Source organism: Penicillium expansum (assembly GCF_000769745.1).
Source record: "Penicillium expansum strain MD-8 chromosome Unknown contig150, whole genome shotgun sequence".
Taxonomy (NCBI): Eukaryota; Fungi; Ascomycota; class Eurotiomycetes; order Eurotiales; family Aspergillaceae; genus Penicillium; species Penicillium expansum.
The window spans coordinates 37145-52892 of record NW_015971412.1 but is presented as its reverse complement, the minus strand read 5'-3'; the positions used below and the strand labels follow the sequence as shown (position 1 = coordinate 52892).

At 44.9% G+C, this 15748-nt stretch overlaps 4 protein-coding genes across 4 annotated transcripts; 1 reads left to right on the top strand and 3 right to left on the bottom strand.

Annotated features, from left to right (window-relative positions):
* Nucleotides 1–1694: 1694 nt before the first annotated feature.
* Nucleotides 1695–3074, bottom strand: PEX2_047760 (uncharacterized protein; the record flags this gene model as incomplete). Its single annotated transcript, XM_016742051.1, has 1 exon — nucleotides 1695–3074. One exon carries the CDS (start codon nucleotides 3072–3074, stop codon nucleotides 1695–1697), a length of 1380 nt encoding a protein of 459 aa, XP_016595573.1.
* A 4863-nt stretch (nucleotides 3075–7937) lies between these two features.
* Nucleotides 7938–9035, bottom strand: PEX2_047750 (uncharacterized protein; the record flags this gene model as incomplete). The annotated part of the gene is made up of 1 exon (XM_016742050.1): nucleotides 7938–9035. The coding sequence occupies one exon, from the start codon at nucleotides 9033–9035 to the stop codon at nucleotides 7938–7940; it is 1098 nt and encodes a 365-aa protein (XP_016595572.1).
* Nucleotides 9036–10282: 1247 nt separating this feature from the next.
* PEX2_047740 (uncharacterized protein) lies at nucleotides 10283–10879 on the top strand (the record flags this gene model as incomplete). Its single annotated transcript, XM_016742049.1, has 1 exon — nucleotides 10283–10879. One exon carries the CDS (start codon nucleotides 10283–10285, stop codon nucleotides 10877–10879), a length of 597 nt encoding a protein of 198 aa, XP_016595571.1.
* A 1923-nt stretch (nucleotides 10880–12802) lies between these two features.
* PEX2_047730 (uncharacterized protein) lies at nucleotides 12803–13764 on the bottom strand (the record flags this gene model as incomplete). Its single annotated transcript, XM_016742048.1, has 2 exons — nucleotides 12803–13391; nucleotides 13448–13764. 2 exons carry the CDS (start codon nucleotides 13762–13764, stop codon nucleotides 12803–12805), a joined length of 906 nt encoding a protein of 301 aa, XP_016595570.1.
* Between the last annotated feature and the right edge of the window lie 1984 nt (nucleotides 13765–15748).

Here is a 15748-nt window from a genome sequence, read left to right as displayed (position 1 = left end):
GACCTGTATTCCAATTTGCCATCACTATTGGATTACTTTTCATATAAGGAGTCTGTAAGACTTCTCTTTCCGGAGTTGCCCTTAGGATCATTAGACTATGTCAATGTCCTTTCTGGTATACCAATGAATTCCAACTGATACTCACCAGATAACGAGCCTTGAGCTTGGCGTGGAATTTGAGTGGCTATTCAAGCCTTCTGCTGACACTAAAAGTCGGAGATATCCACGTGGACAAACCGGGCAATGCCTGCGTTCGTGCATCTGAGCCATCTAGGCAAGGTTAGCTCCATCTGTCTCATGTAAAAGGTTATCCCTATCCAAAAAACTAATTGGATAGAAGAATATTGGTGAATCGAAAATGAAAAACAATTTTAACTCTATACCTCCCCTGTTCACCTTGCTTTGCCCTGAAATTGCACTGACCTTGAGACTTATATAACAGGTCCTCCTCTAAAAATTCTTCCCAGAGGTTTTGATCTGGAGTCAAGGCCCATCGCCCAGGCATCAGCCCACACCAGATCCAAAAGTCAAGGGCTCGGTTGGCTGTTGATGAACCAAGATAACCATTATCCTCCACCAGTGAAAGTATTGCCTTCATTCTTTTGATTTGACCTTCGGAAATATCATGCGGAGGGGAACCGTTCAGAAGAGCCTCAAAACGGAGGTGTTCAATAATTTCATTGAGCCCTATGCCAATGACAGGTCAGCAAGTCTCCAATAATCATCTCACCGTGGTGATTGATCAAACCTTCTGCTTGAGTCGTGTAAGCTCCTATGACTGAGCTTGAGTCCCGAGCCCTCGTCATAGCTGAATTGACCTGCATTGCTCTTGCAGTCTCCTCGTGTGACCTTCTGCGGCCTCGTGCCTGCTTCACAAAGCTCACCCAACTCGAGAAACACATCGCCACTCGTCACAACGGCATTCACGGCACTGCTAGTTCAAAAATTCGAACCTTTGTGGGAATTTTAAGAAGTTTTACTGTCAGAGAACAGTAGGAGACGGCTTTTCATTTGATGTGCGAAATTACTACTTTGCAGAATAGGTTGCCTGGCCAAATATACGCGTCGGTATTTTTCAACATAATGCGCTTGTATCATATTCACTTACAGGTATATCTCGGCATTACCAATTTCATATCATTGTTTGCCTCCTGTTTTTTTTAAAAAAAACCCGAAACAAGAGTCTGTTGGCCTTTAGCTATATTGATGTGGTCAGGACCAGCACCTTTTACACGCACTCGCAATTGACATCCCACAGCATAGCGATAACTCTACTACTTCAGCTCATGTTTTATTCATTTGGGTTTCGTTTTTTCTGGACACATATCGGCCGTGTTCGCTAGCACGTGTGACTGAGCACTTGAAATCGACAGGTCAAATGGTTATTGTGTGATGGGGTGTGATGAACTGCAGGAACCAATCTCAACAAACCTTCTAAGTGCTGGTGGCTATTTTTAATTTCCACCATTTGCAAAAAAAGTACACTCAACAAAATCTTTCCAGAGAGTTATAGGCAGCATTTTGACTGTCGATGGACATATATATTCTTGACAGAAAAGAATAAGGGCAATAAGACAACAGGAAAAACACAACCTTTGGCGGTTGCAGACACCGCAATTTAATCTTCTCCTTCACAATCACAGATATTAGGAACTCTTTTTGCTCTGCTATTCACTGACCGTCAACGTTAAGGCTCAAGCCAGACCCCGACCCAAGGCCGCAATCAGTGGCCGAAGGGCATTTCGCAGATCAGTCTTTTCTTTGGGAACATCTCTAATAGCCCCCTGGTTCGACATCGTGAAAGCCAACATGATCGGTCGATCACGACTTTCGTAAAACCAATCCCACAACCTGTTCAGCTTGCTGACCTCATCGTCGGTTAAGGAGCTTTCTTCGGCAAAATTCTGCCGGGCGCTCATTCCAAGCAGGAGAATACCCTCGCGCACGGTCTTTTTGTCCTCAATGCGCGTGAATAAACGCTGCCATCCATAGGTTGGCAGAAAGAGACGATTCATCCAGATGAACGTGCTCAAAATCACCTGGATCTTGTAGGCATGTACCTCATGATTGTTGGGGATTTCGAAGGCACCAGCACAATTTTCTCCGCAGTTCAGGACTACCCGGTCCATTAGATAGATTACACGGTTCAACTCGATTCCCGCATATTTTGCTGCAACATCTGAGTATTCATCCTGTGCCTCAGGCCCAAAGTGCTCGTAGAGCAATCGATTTAGAGACTCAGGAGTCTTCCATCCACGAGCATCCAAATATATTTCTAAAGCTGTGGAAGATCCCATCTCTTTCTGATTCCTTGCCCAGTCGGCGGCATTCTCATCATCATCCGAGAACCACTTGTCCAAATGGTTGCCGATGTGCTTCCTACCCCTGAACTTTCGTTTGTCCTTCGCATCTTGCTTGGTCGTTAATGCTTTGGTTTGTTCGGCAAGCAATTCGGTCAGTTTAGACGACCGGAGCCAAACATCAAAGCTGTTGCTCATCGCTTGGCTCGGACCCTTAGATGTCTTATACTGAGCATCGTGCTCAACATTGGCCCATTGCGCCATGTAATAAGACTGAACTTGGATTTCAACAAGGGGCTCCTCCGTTGTATGGGGACCGCACTGCCACCCATTTTGCTTAGAGTGGACACGATAATGTACTGCTTCATAGCCACTCTTTTCGTTCTTGAGCTCCTCTTTCTGAACTTTGAACGTCTCATTTATTATCTCCTTGACAAAATGACGATCTTCCCATCTTTCAAGAATGATGCGAGCCCCGGCGAGATCCACGATATCGTGACGAACATCCTCCAGAGTTTTGTATCGTCCATTTTTGCGCTCACGCTGCTCAATTTTCTTTCGGAGGCTTTCGGGCTCCTTCGCGCGGCTCTGGGTTTTATGGGGTATGCCATTTTTTGAAAGGGCTTGTTGGCACATATCGGCAACTGCTCTCGCCAGAGTCGCATACTCGTTCTGCTTGTATTGCTCGATGAAGACAGAAGACAAAGATTCGTTGATGTGGGTTTGAATAGCCATGGCTTTTGGCTGCTCGGGGGATAGGGCCAGCTTGAACATGCTGGTGCAGAGCCTTTTCAAAGTAATGATGAGACTTAATGAAGAGCAAAAACAGCCTTTAGAAAAAAGCATGGAATGCCAGGAGCCATCGAAGTATTTATGTTCGCTATTGTTCACCAAAGTTGTGCCCAGGGTTCAGGTGCTCAGTTTTATTGCTACTTCACCACCCAATGAACACGTACGAGGGCGAAATGTCGGTGCACCTGGTTGACCACTGATCAAATTTTTTCTCCTGTAAAGCCATCTCTGATGGTGTGTAGAGGGTCAACATTATTAGATAAATCGGTGAAGATTATGAAGGGTGATTCGTTGGAAGCCGGTTAGGTCCAAGTCATTCATCTGCACGTCAGCCGTAGTGCATGGTAGATTTAGGGACTAGGGAGCCTCCATATTGGTAGAACAATGCGTTCGTGCCGTAGAATCTGGGATACACTTTTATCTTCTAGTTTCAACGTGTTCTCTGATTCGTTTGATGCAGTTTACCAACCCCTTGTAGTGGCCCAAAGCTGGCATAATCCTTGTTTGTACCCGAGAATAGGGTGTCTACGATCAAACTATAGTTTAACATGAGATGGTAGTGGAGGGGTCTCTAGGGCTAGTTAATATTTTGAATACGTGGCCCAAGGCATTGCATGTGGTGTTCCTTTTGGAAATATGGACTAAACTTAGTCAATGATAAGTTGTGGAATAGGGCCGAAGTCATGTCAGTAAGCGGACTGAAGGTCACAAAAATGGATGAGAGAGATGAGGCCTAGAGAACTACTATGAAGCAATAGAGTCCCTGGAAATCTAGTTTGGTGGTTGAAAATGCTAGCATTCATTTCTTCACTATAAGTAAACCAAAGTGAAAGAGAAATGGAACCGAAGTTCAGAGTACGCGCCAACAGCATTTTCACTTAATAGAAAAATATCAAGTGTATATAGCCGCATCGTCGGCGGTTGGGGAATGTAGTGAGGTTTAAAAGAAGGATTGAAAGTAGAATTAAGATGCTTGTAAAATGAAGTATTATATATTGAGTTCATTAACTAGTGAAATAATCTTCAAATCGTATCGCTCCAAAATAGAAAACTGACGGAAAGCTGTCGGTATAAAAATGTATGGGTAACCACAGTGGTATCGAACTCTCTTCAACCACCCCACCTCGGTTCAAGTTGCAGCAACTTACACCACCTTAGCCCCACCAACAGATGAACAACCACGACGGAAAATGGCACCAAATCTACCCCTTGCTACTCGAGAATTCATCTGCGATATGATCTTGATCACTAACAACATCCGAGACCGCTGAGGCCGCCGGATGCCCTCCGCGTTCTGTCAAAACCATCCGCAGCAACCTGCGGCGATTCGGCAATACCAGAGCTCCCTCCTATTCGAGCAGCAGGCCGCGCAGTACTACCTCACTGATGTTGGAAGTTCTCTGCGATCGTTTGGTGGAAAAGCCTAGTCTCTGCCCCGATGAGATGGCGGGTTTCCGTTTGCGTGAGTTTGGCGCACAGGTAACAATCTCTAGCGTTAGGAGAGCACTTGCTGCTAAGAGTAGCCCAAGAACGCCGCTCAATAGGAAGCGAAGGAACAAAACCCTGACCTATGGGATCACTACTTACACAACCGGTCCGAGTTCCGATCGTACCATCTAGTGTATATCGACGAATCTGGGTGACAAGCGGGTGGACTTCAGGAGAACAGGTTGGTCACCGCTAGATGTTTCGCCAGTCTAGGTCTCCAAACTTCATCGCGATCAGCGGTACCAGATGTGTTTAGACAGAAGTGTAAATTTAATAATGTAATTGCCACCTTACTCACCTAACCTAAATCCCGTCAAATAATTTTTCCTTCGGCGCAAAGCTTTTGTTCGGAGGCAGTAGAGCCTGGAATTAAAAGAAAACTCCAAAGTAAAGCTGGCTTTGCACTTAGCTGTAATCTGGATGATCAATACCTGTCCTGTCAGCTGGTGAAACTACGCCAGCTGAATCCAGCAATGCCAAACGAATCATAGCTATTGGCTGCTTACGGGCGAGGGAAATCCCGGATGGCAGCGGTTAGGAGTGAGCGACGGAACTTTCAGGATGACATAAACAGAGTATGCAATGTTACTCTCGAGGCTTGTTTCGATCTTATATAGATCTATGACCAAGACCCAGGTTCCTACATCAAGCGTAGCGCGAAATTAGGCGCCGCTCAACAGTTCATACGCGACATCAACCGGTGTGAAACGACGCAGAAGTCACTTGTCGTAGAGAAGATACTAATCCAGTCTAGACAAAATATACAGCGCCCAATGAAACGTACTCCTACGACAACCCCCCACGGCATCCATATCGAACGACAGAACCTTCTGCAGACCGTGGAAGGACAAACATTAAATCAGTCATCGTGTTTATCTGTTGCTAATGCTAACGCCGATTCTCTACCAAACCTTGCGACTCGCTAAGCCATCTAAAAATGCTCCCTGGAACTCGCGACGAATTTGAGATAGCAGTCATCTGCGCCCTTCCCCTGGAAGCTGATGCCGTGGAAGCTATATTTGATGAACACTACGTGTTGATGTCTACGATGATAGACAATGGTGTACAATGTGTAAATTGTAGGAATGTTAATGTACAAATCAGGAAAAGATACTTACTATATGGTCAGTAACTATGGGATGGCGAGCATGTGACACCTGAGAGTAACAAACACTACGATATACGGGGCCAAATATATCGCAAGCAACCCGGAGATGCCAATAGTTACACAACGGGAAGGATTGGTCAGCACAATATTGTCCTGTGCTATATACAAGCCTCTCTAGGTGAGTTTCATCGCCCCTACGAGCAGTGGGTGCTCCATTTGTGTCTTATGCTCGAAGATCGACTCCGTGGTCAGAGACAATAAAAATACATTGTTCATGAAAAATGATCGAGTGCCACTGAGTGCTATTATTTGTTTCAGTAGCAAGTCAGATTTGCGTATTGTCAACTACCAGTCGCTATCGGCGATCATCGAAATTAATGGAGCTCAGGAACATAAGACCAAGGATTTGATTGCCCTACTCATACACCCTGAAAAGGCAAGGTACGTCATGAATTTCTTGTTATAGAATTGAGACGCGAAGGTTCGAAAATGGGATAAAAGTGTTAACGGAAGAGGTTAAATAAGCCATTCGGGCTCTCCAAAGCATGAAAATACCAAAAGCTTCCGGTTTTCCAGCCATTTCTTACAAGAGTGGGCCTGTAAGGATAGAAACTGTTGATAGGAGAAAAATGCTTTTCTTCCTTGAAAATATCCACGAATTCTTTATATACTTCCCTGAAGGCTTCGAAATGCTCTCCTGTTAGGTCATCGACTGAACGACCTGTCAAATAGTATAGAGGACGGAAAGTTTCCGCTGGTAGAGAATAGGCCCATTCTAGATCAACCACAAGCTTAACGTTCTATTTGCTATCAACGAAGATATTACTAGGATAGAGATCTATAAACCTGTAAAAAAAAATGCCCCTCTCGGGGTTCTCTATTAGAGAACTGTGGTAGGAGGGCTTTTATTATCGTCAATCTTACTATCTAGGCCCGGTTATTATCCTTATAGCTGATAGAGTTTAGCTGGTTTAGTATGCGACTATCCTGATAAGATAGAAGATCAGGATAGTATACGTCGGCTGCCGAAAAAGTTAAATTTCGGCTAATGTCAGTCGGAATCTCCCTGTTTTCTAATTGATAGAATGGAAGAGTAAGAGGACAATTAGAAAACCGCAAAGCACTTTTCGAGTCTAAGGTCTAAGTTCCTATGCGAGGTAGTAGTACTCGACTTAAAAAGAGTATTATACAAGAAAGTCCCTTGAAAAGGTTCGTTCTCTTATCCTAGTGATGAAGGTGTTTATTCTAGGTCTCTAAGAGCAATATAATAGATCTTTTGATTGACTAAAAGAATCTAGGCCCTAAAGGAGTATTCTGCGGTTTTGTAAACTGCAGAAACCACACGTTAGACTTTATATAATTAAGTACGATATCAATTAAGCTGCTATATACTTTGGCCACAAACAAGTCCAACCTTCTATAGTTGTGGAATAGGTATTTCCGGACAATTCTTATGTATCCAGATAACTGTTGCAGCTTCGCAGCGAAGTTTTTCGTCTATATTGCCGGGATTTCTAGATTCTCTAACTTTATATGGTAACGGTAACCATCGATGAAGACAAAGGACAAAGATTCTCTTGGGCTTGTCGTGCTGTCTCCACTGCTGTAAGGGGACCCATGCTTTGTCTAAATATGCGAAGCTTTGTCAGATAAAGTTGAGTAGGTTCGAATATCTTTCCAACACTATAATATAGAATTTGAGAAGACAATCCGTACGTATGAGCGTGGTGGCCCCTGCGTGGATTTCTGCCAAAAGGCGAGAAAAGAATCTACATAGCCCGTTGTGGAGCTTTATAGTGAATCTGCCTTGGGAGCTACTCCCAGAATTTATAGGTAGAGGACAGAAAATGGAAAGATACTGCGGGTTCTTGCATATGGTAGACAGCGAACTCAGAGTTAGGGCTTTTTCTTAAACCTAAATTGACGTAGTGGATATGCGGACTATCTGGAGAAGTGAAGGACTAGCTGCTTCCTACAATCCCCAGCCATTCTCTATCGCTTTCCGCCCCGCTATTCTATCTATGCTATCAGTGGCGCTTATCCCTGCCTTCCTTGCTTGTGACGCGTGATTCCAGTATTGCTGTTTGAAATGTGTTCCACAAAGTCAGAAGTTAATAATTTTCCGAATACCCACAGACTGTAAATGCCCACATCTGTGTTACATATTTTCCGCGAGTACCCTCATGAGACGTGATTATAGACATCATTTGTTCAATTTATACAGCAGATTATTGTTACAGTGCTTCGTTTCATCTTTGGTGACTCTGTGCTTCATGCTCTTCTTGCTCCTTTTGCTTTTTTCTTTCTTTGGCTTCTGCGTCTGCCTGCTTCCACGAGCCCTCGTAATGATGTGTCACAAGTACATCACCTTGATCCGCAGGGAATCCGTTTTGGGCCGCCGCAAATGAAACACCGGGCATGATCAAGACATCACCGACCATCTTCGGATGTTTGATTCCTGAGAAGTCGCGGTCATCCACCGTCCTGTTGAGCAATTGTCCTAGACTTTCTAAGATCGCAATCGTCATGATCTTAGGTCCAGTCACGTTCACCACATCCTTGAGCATCTCCAATGTGATACCGGAGATAGACACATTGTTGGTCTTTGCAATCTGCTTCAACTCGTTGATGACAGCGTTAACAATCACAAGCAGGTTGCGAGATGACGGCTGTGCTGCAAACACCCAGTTGCAAAATTGAGATGCAACCTCGGCTTCTGGGCCCCGATAAGCAAAATCGAATTCCAAACCGACAATCATATCGATATTTTGATCTTTGTACTCCGTGGGCACCCAGTCAGAAAGTGGTTTCTCCAAAGTGACATCTAAATCACTCCAGTACCCGCCCTCAGCGAGAACAATCAAATAACGAAGAAGATCTGCCCGTAAAATTGGAATGGATAAGCTTTCAATGACTTCGACAATATCTGGCCGCGTCTCCTGGTAGTATGCGCGAACAAACGCCTCGCCGGATCGGTCGGTAAGCAATTCTTGGCGGCATTCGGGAGTGGTGCTCGACCAGCTGTTCACCCATTTGCGCTGATTTTCCGATATGTCATCTGTTTTTGCGGAATGCCAGACTTTATCCGGAATATTGAAAATTGAAGTGTTGGCGTTTGAGTGGTGAAATTTGGATTTGCTGGGCGAAGGATCTTCAGGGATTTGTAAAGTTGGGGGAGCTGAACTTGCGTCGCCGGTCACAATGGCCCCTGAGGGGTTCGAGCTGGGAATAACTTTTTGTACTGGCTTCCAGTCCGCATAGAAAGTGTACGCGAGTGCGAAAACTACGACAATAGGAACGACCAGGCGCAAGGCGCGCGAATTGTTCAAGTTGGTGATTGATAACATGGTGTGGGGATCTTTCAGGGCAGATGCGCAGAGGCGAAAGAGATAGCCGCAAAACAAAAACGACAGTGAGTAAATGAAAGTTCAATATAGTATAAAAGACGGTGGACACAATGGAGACAAACAAAATAAGAAAGAGCAGAAGTGAGACCTTTGAGTATCATATCATGGCTTCAGGTTAAGCGCTTAGATTCAACGATTATAGTTAATCCCGTCGGGGATCTCCGTTCCTAATCCACTACTGGCCCAGACATATCGCAATTTGCTCCAGGAGAATAAATTAGGATCTGCGATTAAGTGGCTTTGAGTGGTCGGAATACACCGTTTGATTTGCCGGGTCTTAGTGGCGGTTATTGTAGTCCCCTGATTGGCCTGACGCTACTCCGTATACCCTGCCGTGATGGCTCGAGAACTCGCGCTAATGCATGCACGCCACGGGTAATAAATATAGTATTCTTTTAAATGAATACAATAAATTAAATATAGAAAAAGATGTGAGTTGCATACTAGCAGTTAGGTAATACCGATGCCTGGTATTGGTATTACTGGCAAAAAAAGCAAGCAGGGGCGTTTGCATTGGCGTCCCTTCTCGCCCGAGCGGGCATGGCAGGGCAGCCATTGCATTGCAGTGTTAGTCTATGCAGCAGAAATAGAAAGCAGAAGTTCGCGTATACGTGAGGCTGTTGTCTGGCGCCTAACTTAGTGAGTTGTATCCAGGGTATCAGGCCGAATAAATTATGGCCGCCGCCCTTTCCCTTTACTCCACGCGACATTCGATTTCCGGATTTAGAGACGATCTTCCAGATCAACGATGTCGACTTCATCCACACCATTTTTGAAATGGTTTATGCTACTGAGTATCATGCTTTTATCTCATGGTGCTATGGGCCAGAGTAATGCTATGGCTTCGATACAGAGTGACCCTCATTTTATCGGATGGTACATGGGACCTTCAACAAGTGAGTGCGCACCCACGATCGATATACGGAGAGTTTAGAACCGGACTGAGCTTATTTATTTCCAGCCCAGGCATTAACAGACCCCGAGACTTGGACTACCTCGGGGAACTATGCGCGCGGTTGCTCTAAAGGTGCTTGCGGCTACGCCACAGATTGTACAGGCAATAGTATCACCTATGATGATGGTAAAACGTCTTCATGGTAAGTATTTCGAAGGAATAGTATCCCAATAAGTAAAGCAAGAGGCTGACTTATTACTTTCTTTTCGTACCTAGCAATGTATGTCGTACCATGACCATCTTCCAATCAGCGCCATACGCATCACCTTCAGCGAGCAATATCTTCTGCGCAGAATATTGGGTCGCCTTCACTGTCTTTCGCGAATTAGCAGTATCAACCACTAGCTCAAGTATGTGCCCACATACAACAGCCAAAAAGCGAATATATGAACTGATTGCATCTCCAGAATCTTCCACTATATCCACATCTTCCCGCACAAGTGTCCTATCTACCACCGCACCATCCACAACTGGCTCATCCACAAACAATTCCCCAACAACGGCTGCACCCACAGTTGCCGCATCAACCGCAGCCACCCAAACCGGTGATTCGCAGACCGTGACAGGATCGCAATCTAGTCAGAGCCAAGGCTGGATTGCAGGAGTTGTAATCGGCTCTGTTGCGGCCACCGCGATAATTGCGGGTCTAATTGGATGGTTCGTATACCTCCGAAAGAAAGCGCAGCAATTATCCGTAAAGGAAGAGTCTATCGCTAGACAGAGTCTTCCTTACCAACAAAGCACCTACAAGGCACCGCAAGAGATAGATACGGCTTCCAACCCTTCAAATCCTTTTGTACATGAGCTTAGCTCGTACGGCTACAAATAAGGGACCTATAATGCATTTTCTAGGGCTGAGGTTCTTGAAAGACCAATAACATGGCGGGCATGATCTAGGCACCCCATTGGACATGAATAAAGAGCGTACTATCTTTGTATCTTCTTCTAGAGGCCCGTTTTCTACGATGTGAATGATGGAGAGGGGTTTTGTTCTAATTTTGTCTAATCTTTTTCTTGGGGTTCTATCTGCAAATATTCCTTAGGGTTATTTCGCATGTTTTATTGGCGCGAGTTGAGCTTTGAATGTTCACAACATCAACCACAGCAAACAGTTGACTCGTTTGCAACGCTTGTCGACTTCCCATCACTTTATGTAACATAGCGATGTTAGTTATATAATAAATCATATCCTAGAATATGAGAAGTGGATCTCACCAAGACCTAATAGTCTCCCAAGTAAAAATGAATGACCCAATACAAGCACCAATAAAGATACAAATAATGAAATACGCCTTGTAATAAATAATCCACAATCTTTAAATAGTAGGCTTCGACCACATCACTTCGTCGACGCACGCGCTTCGTGTAACAAGGCCTCGGCGACAGCGAACACATTAGTTCCATCTATGCTCTCCCCACCCAAATCTTCAAATTAATATATCTTATAGCCCACCCCAACCCTAACGCTTGTATTCTCACTATTAAAAATCGGAACAGTTAGTTCTACTGATAATTCAACGGATTACTTCCAAACCTCCCGGAACTGAGGTCAGAATTCTTATCGGAGATGTCGTCCGAATACCATGAATAGCTATTTCCATAAATAGAAGTTGCAACGCCGATCATATAGTGGCTGAAGTCTTGTCTTTTAACACACAAACATCAAAAAGCCAGAGGCTTCCGAATGAAGTTCCGTAAGATACTGCTGGGACAGTGGTAACCTAATTAAATATGGACTACAGCACCCATTTTTCAGCCTAGGTGTCATTTATTATGGTATCGCCATAGTAAAAAACATAGCTTGAACCACCCCGGCCACATGGTACTTCTATGATCTACTCCATGCTCGGCCCCATATTAATACGCCTGAGAAAAAGTCAGCATGGGAGAGGAAGGACATGTCAGCGGCTCAGGGGCGTGCAGGATATGCAGGTATAGAATAGTGGTGTTCAGGGCATCCAGGTGACTGAGGTGAAAGGGCTGAAGAGTAGGGCGGCAAGAGGGACTTTCTAAAGAACAACAAGATTAAAAAAACAAAAACATACAACAGTGAGGATTCGCTGGTGGTCACCCACCCAACTACTAACTCACCGGCGTGTGGCTTAAGTACGGCTGAGCGGACGGGAAGCCCTGTTTTCCACACCCTATGGTCGTATGTACTTATAACTTGCATCGATGAAGTCTATATAGGCTGTGATTAGTTGTGGAATACAAAATTCAGACATGTCCATTGTCATGTGGGTGTCAGGTGAGATATAAGTGAGCACTACGGAGTTCTTTAGGATCGACCGGGGATGGGAAGGCACTATAGACAGGGTGAGGTCTAGGTTACCCTCTTACTATATGATTTCACTCCTCAGTCGAGAAAGGAGGTATTCTTAAATTCTCGCATTGATTTACACATCGCTACTCGAAAGGTATTAGTGTAATTCACAACAGAAGGTGTATGCCCTAAACCCAACCCCCTGAGCGAAAATCTCACCCTGGTCTCATCCCCATCCCACAGTTAGCCAGTCTGCAAACTTCCCTCCCTTTAGATACAGTCCTCCAGTAAAGTCGAGTTATTCGCCGACTCTCTAGTGTAAGGAAGCCATAGAAGAACACTACAGCTACCCCTCGGAATAAATACCCCAAAATATCTCTTTTTGTGTGGTACCGAGCGGCCACTGAACTGAAGAAAGTTGTAATAATACAATGATGCTGCTTGATTGGGTGGGATGTGAGCCTTCCTGGCTAAGCTTCTTCTTTTCTCTTATTTCGGTCGTTTTGCATTGTCCAGTTCAGCTGGCTCCTGCGATCGTGTTGATGGCATCTGAGAGTCATCCGCCTCAAGGAGATGGTTGGACCCTAGCTCATGTATTTGATTCTCGTCTGCGTCAAGTTCATGTTGTCCATCTTCACGAAGCTCATCGGCATTTTTTCCTTGGTGCTTTCGTCTACCAATAAGTAGAAGCACGACCCCAAGGATAGCCAATATGCCCCCAATAGCAGCGCCGATTCCTATTCCTGCTTTAGCGCCCGTTGACAAGCTGGTGGACTCCCCCAATGGCTGTTGGGTCGTCGTTGGTATCACAGCATGTGTTGCAGTAGGTTCTCTAGATGTAGCCGGGGCAGAAATGAGGTCGGTGGTTCTCCAACGAAGCTCGATTCCATATGCATTCCAACCATCTTTCCCCGCGACCGCAGTACCAGATTCGGCTCTTGTAGTCCCGGCTTTGTTTGTATTCGTCCGGATGAACTTCATGTCACTTGTGGCACCGAAAGCGCAAACCTCAAAACTATGCCACGGTCTGTCTCCACCACTTGTACTAGATCGTGGGGTAAATGTCAAGTCACTTGGCCTATTAAAGAGACCTTTTAGCAAAGATTCCTCCTTCTTGCAGAATAAAATACTCACAGATACACAGGGCAGCAGGTCCCTGTAGTCTCTCCATTAACGGTTGTAGGTCCTGAGGCCATCGCCCACCCGCTAGGGCACGCAATCCCGGGCGAATACCATGTCGACGGGGCCCATCCCGATGGGAGACATATTCCGGTGTTTTCAGGACCTAAATTTGCCCAGCGGGAGGTGTATCCTGACCAGCTAGACTGGAATACCCACCAATCAGTCAGGCATTCAATCGCCGGCGTGAAGGTTGTCGTCAGTGGAAGGGGCGGTTTTGTAACAAGGGAAAAGGGTGGCGAAAAGATCGTTGTAGTTGGAATGTCTGCCATCGAGAGGTCAAGAGGAATATGTTAAATAACCCAGGAGTTTGATAAAATTGCGAGGTCCACGTATAACGAACTGTATCCAGAAGCTAGATTTCAGTTGAAAAGACCGTCAAGAAGGTAAACAATACAGGTGCGCATAAAAGGTAATAACCCAGCTGAACTCCCTAGCTACATCTGTAGGTACAGGTAAGCTTGGCAATAAATTATTTGTCAGAGAGCCGCATTGAAACCAGTCAAGACACTGGGGAGCAAACCAATCACACCTCTCCGAATATGGTGGCTGCCATTCGCTCCTATTATGTTACAGTCAAATGATAACTGATGAAAACTTTCAACCAAAGTCCACATCGTCTAGTTTCAGGGGCAACTGTGTGGTCACTTCGAGTGATACTATCTCACTCGCATTGGCATGGCCCCCGTGAAGAGACCAAAAGAGACAGGAATTTAGGGGAAAAGACGATCAGTCACATAGCCAACTTCGGCCCAACCAGTATTCTTGCTCGTTGAGCGGCAAGTAAAGCAATCACCTGTAATATGAGGCTTTTTAACCCTTGCTGTTTGGAATCAGGTGACCCTACTATTTGTTTTCTCTCAGATCTTTGCTTCTCTAGCTTCGCTTCTCTATCTAGGTATAACTTCATCAATAAAAAGCACGTTTTCCTGATCTGCTTCTCGTGAACCACCCCCCCCCCCTTGAAGGCTTTCCTATTATAGATAGTATTTGTTTCGTCGATACGCGATATTGACAGGAGATCTATGGTAGGCTAGGCTTTGGGCTTTGACTTGATATTGAAAGTTCTGGGAAACTTTGTTTATGTGTAATAGAGTAACTATATATTGAGTATAGAGTGAGTATCAAGTGAGTGGGTCCAGGTTATTCTAGGTGAGTAGAGGTTGTGTAATTGTTGAAATGGAGGCTGGTATGTATGTACAAACAGCCCAGGTTAATTAGGGCTTCACAACTTGGACTGGCCTGGATATGTAGCCTATAATAGAACACCAGACACAATTCCCGTTGACCGCTATGATACAATTTCCCCCTGATTTACGTGTCTCATATCTAATCCAGCATATTACCCCCTCTGTATTTCCAAATTCCAGAATCTCTAGACATTTTGCATTTCATCATTCTGCTAGTTTAAATTTTCAGTATACATTATTCCACTTGTACTAGTCAAATTATCCATACCTAAAGGGAAATCAATAAAAGCAACACCTAGCTGACTCCGCAATCGGTTCAAAACCCTTAGCCTCCTCAACTTCGTCGTTCTCAATTTTGCTCTCCAAATACTGTCCCTGGCTTCTTCTACTCGTGCTAATGGTTCATCATCGGCTTCGATACTGCCACCAGGGAGCGAATTTAGAACCTGTTGTCCATTATTCCAATAGGAATATCAGGTTCCAATTCGGTCGAGAGCTGCAATATTGAAGCCGAGGAAGAACCGTTAGCAAATGTTGAGTAATCCAGGGACAGAGACCAATGGAGTGAAGGTAAGGACAACGAAGTTGAAGATACTAAGGATGTAGACCCAGCCACAGAGTCAGCTGGACGTTGCTAGGCAGTTTGCCAAATGATGCTCATTTAGTTTTCACTGTCATGTACCTTTAAAGGTTCACATTTCACATTCCCAAGCCCAGGTGGGTGTGCCAGCGCCATCAGTGCCCTTCTCAAACACAGGGTAGGAAGCAGACATAAGTTTACGCTGGGGCACATAACAAGCTGCATATTTAACTATAAGGAACTTCCCCCTTCTAAGGTATCCGCGTTAAATATGCAGCTTGTTATGAGCTAGAGCACACTTATGCCTGCTTTCTCCCCTGTATTTGGGAAAGGTATCTATCGTACTGGTACACCCACCTGCCCTTGAGAACATGCTTTTCTGTGCTGTTTAGCACCATCCGATTCTCCCACATGAGGAGAAGACGTATATCGCCCATGATCTCTGATAAACTAAACTTATCATAAGTTCAATCTATATACCCAGAT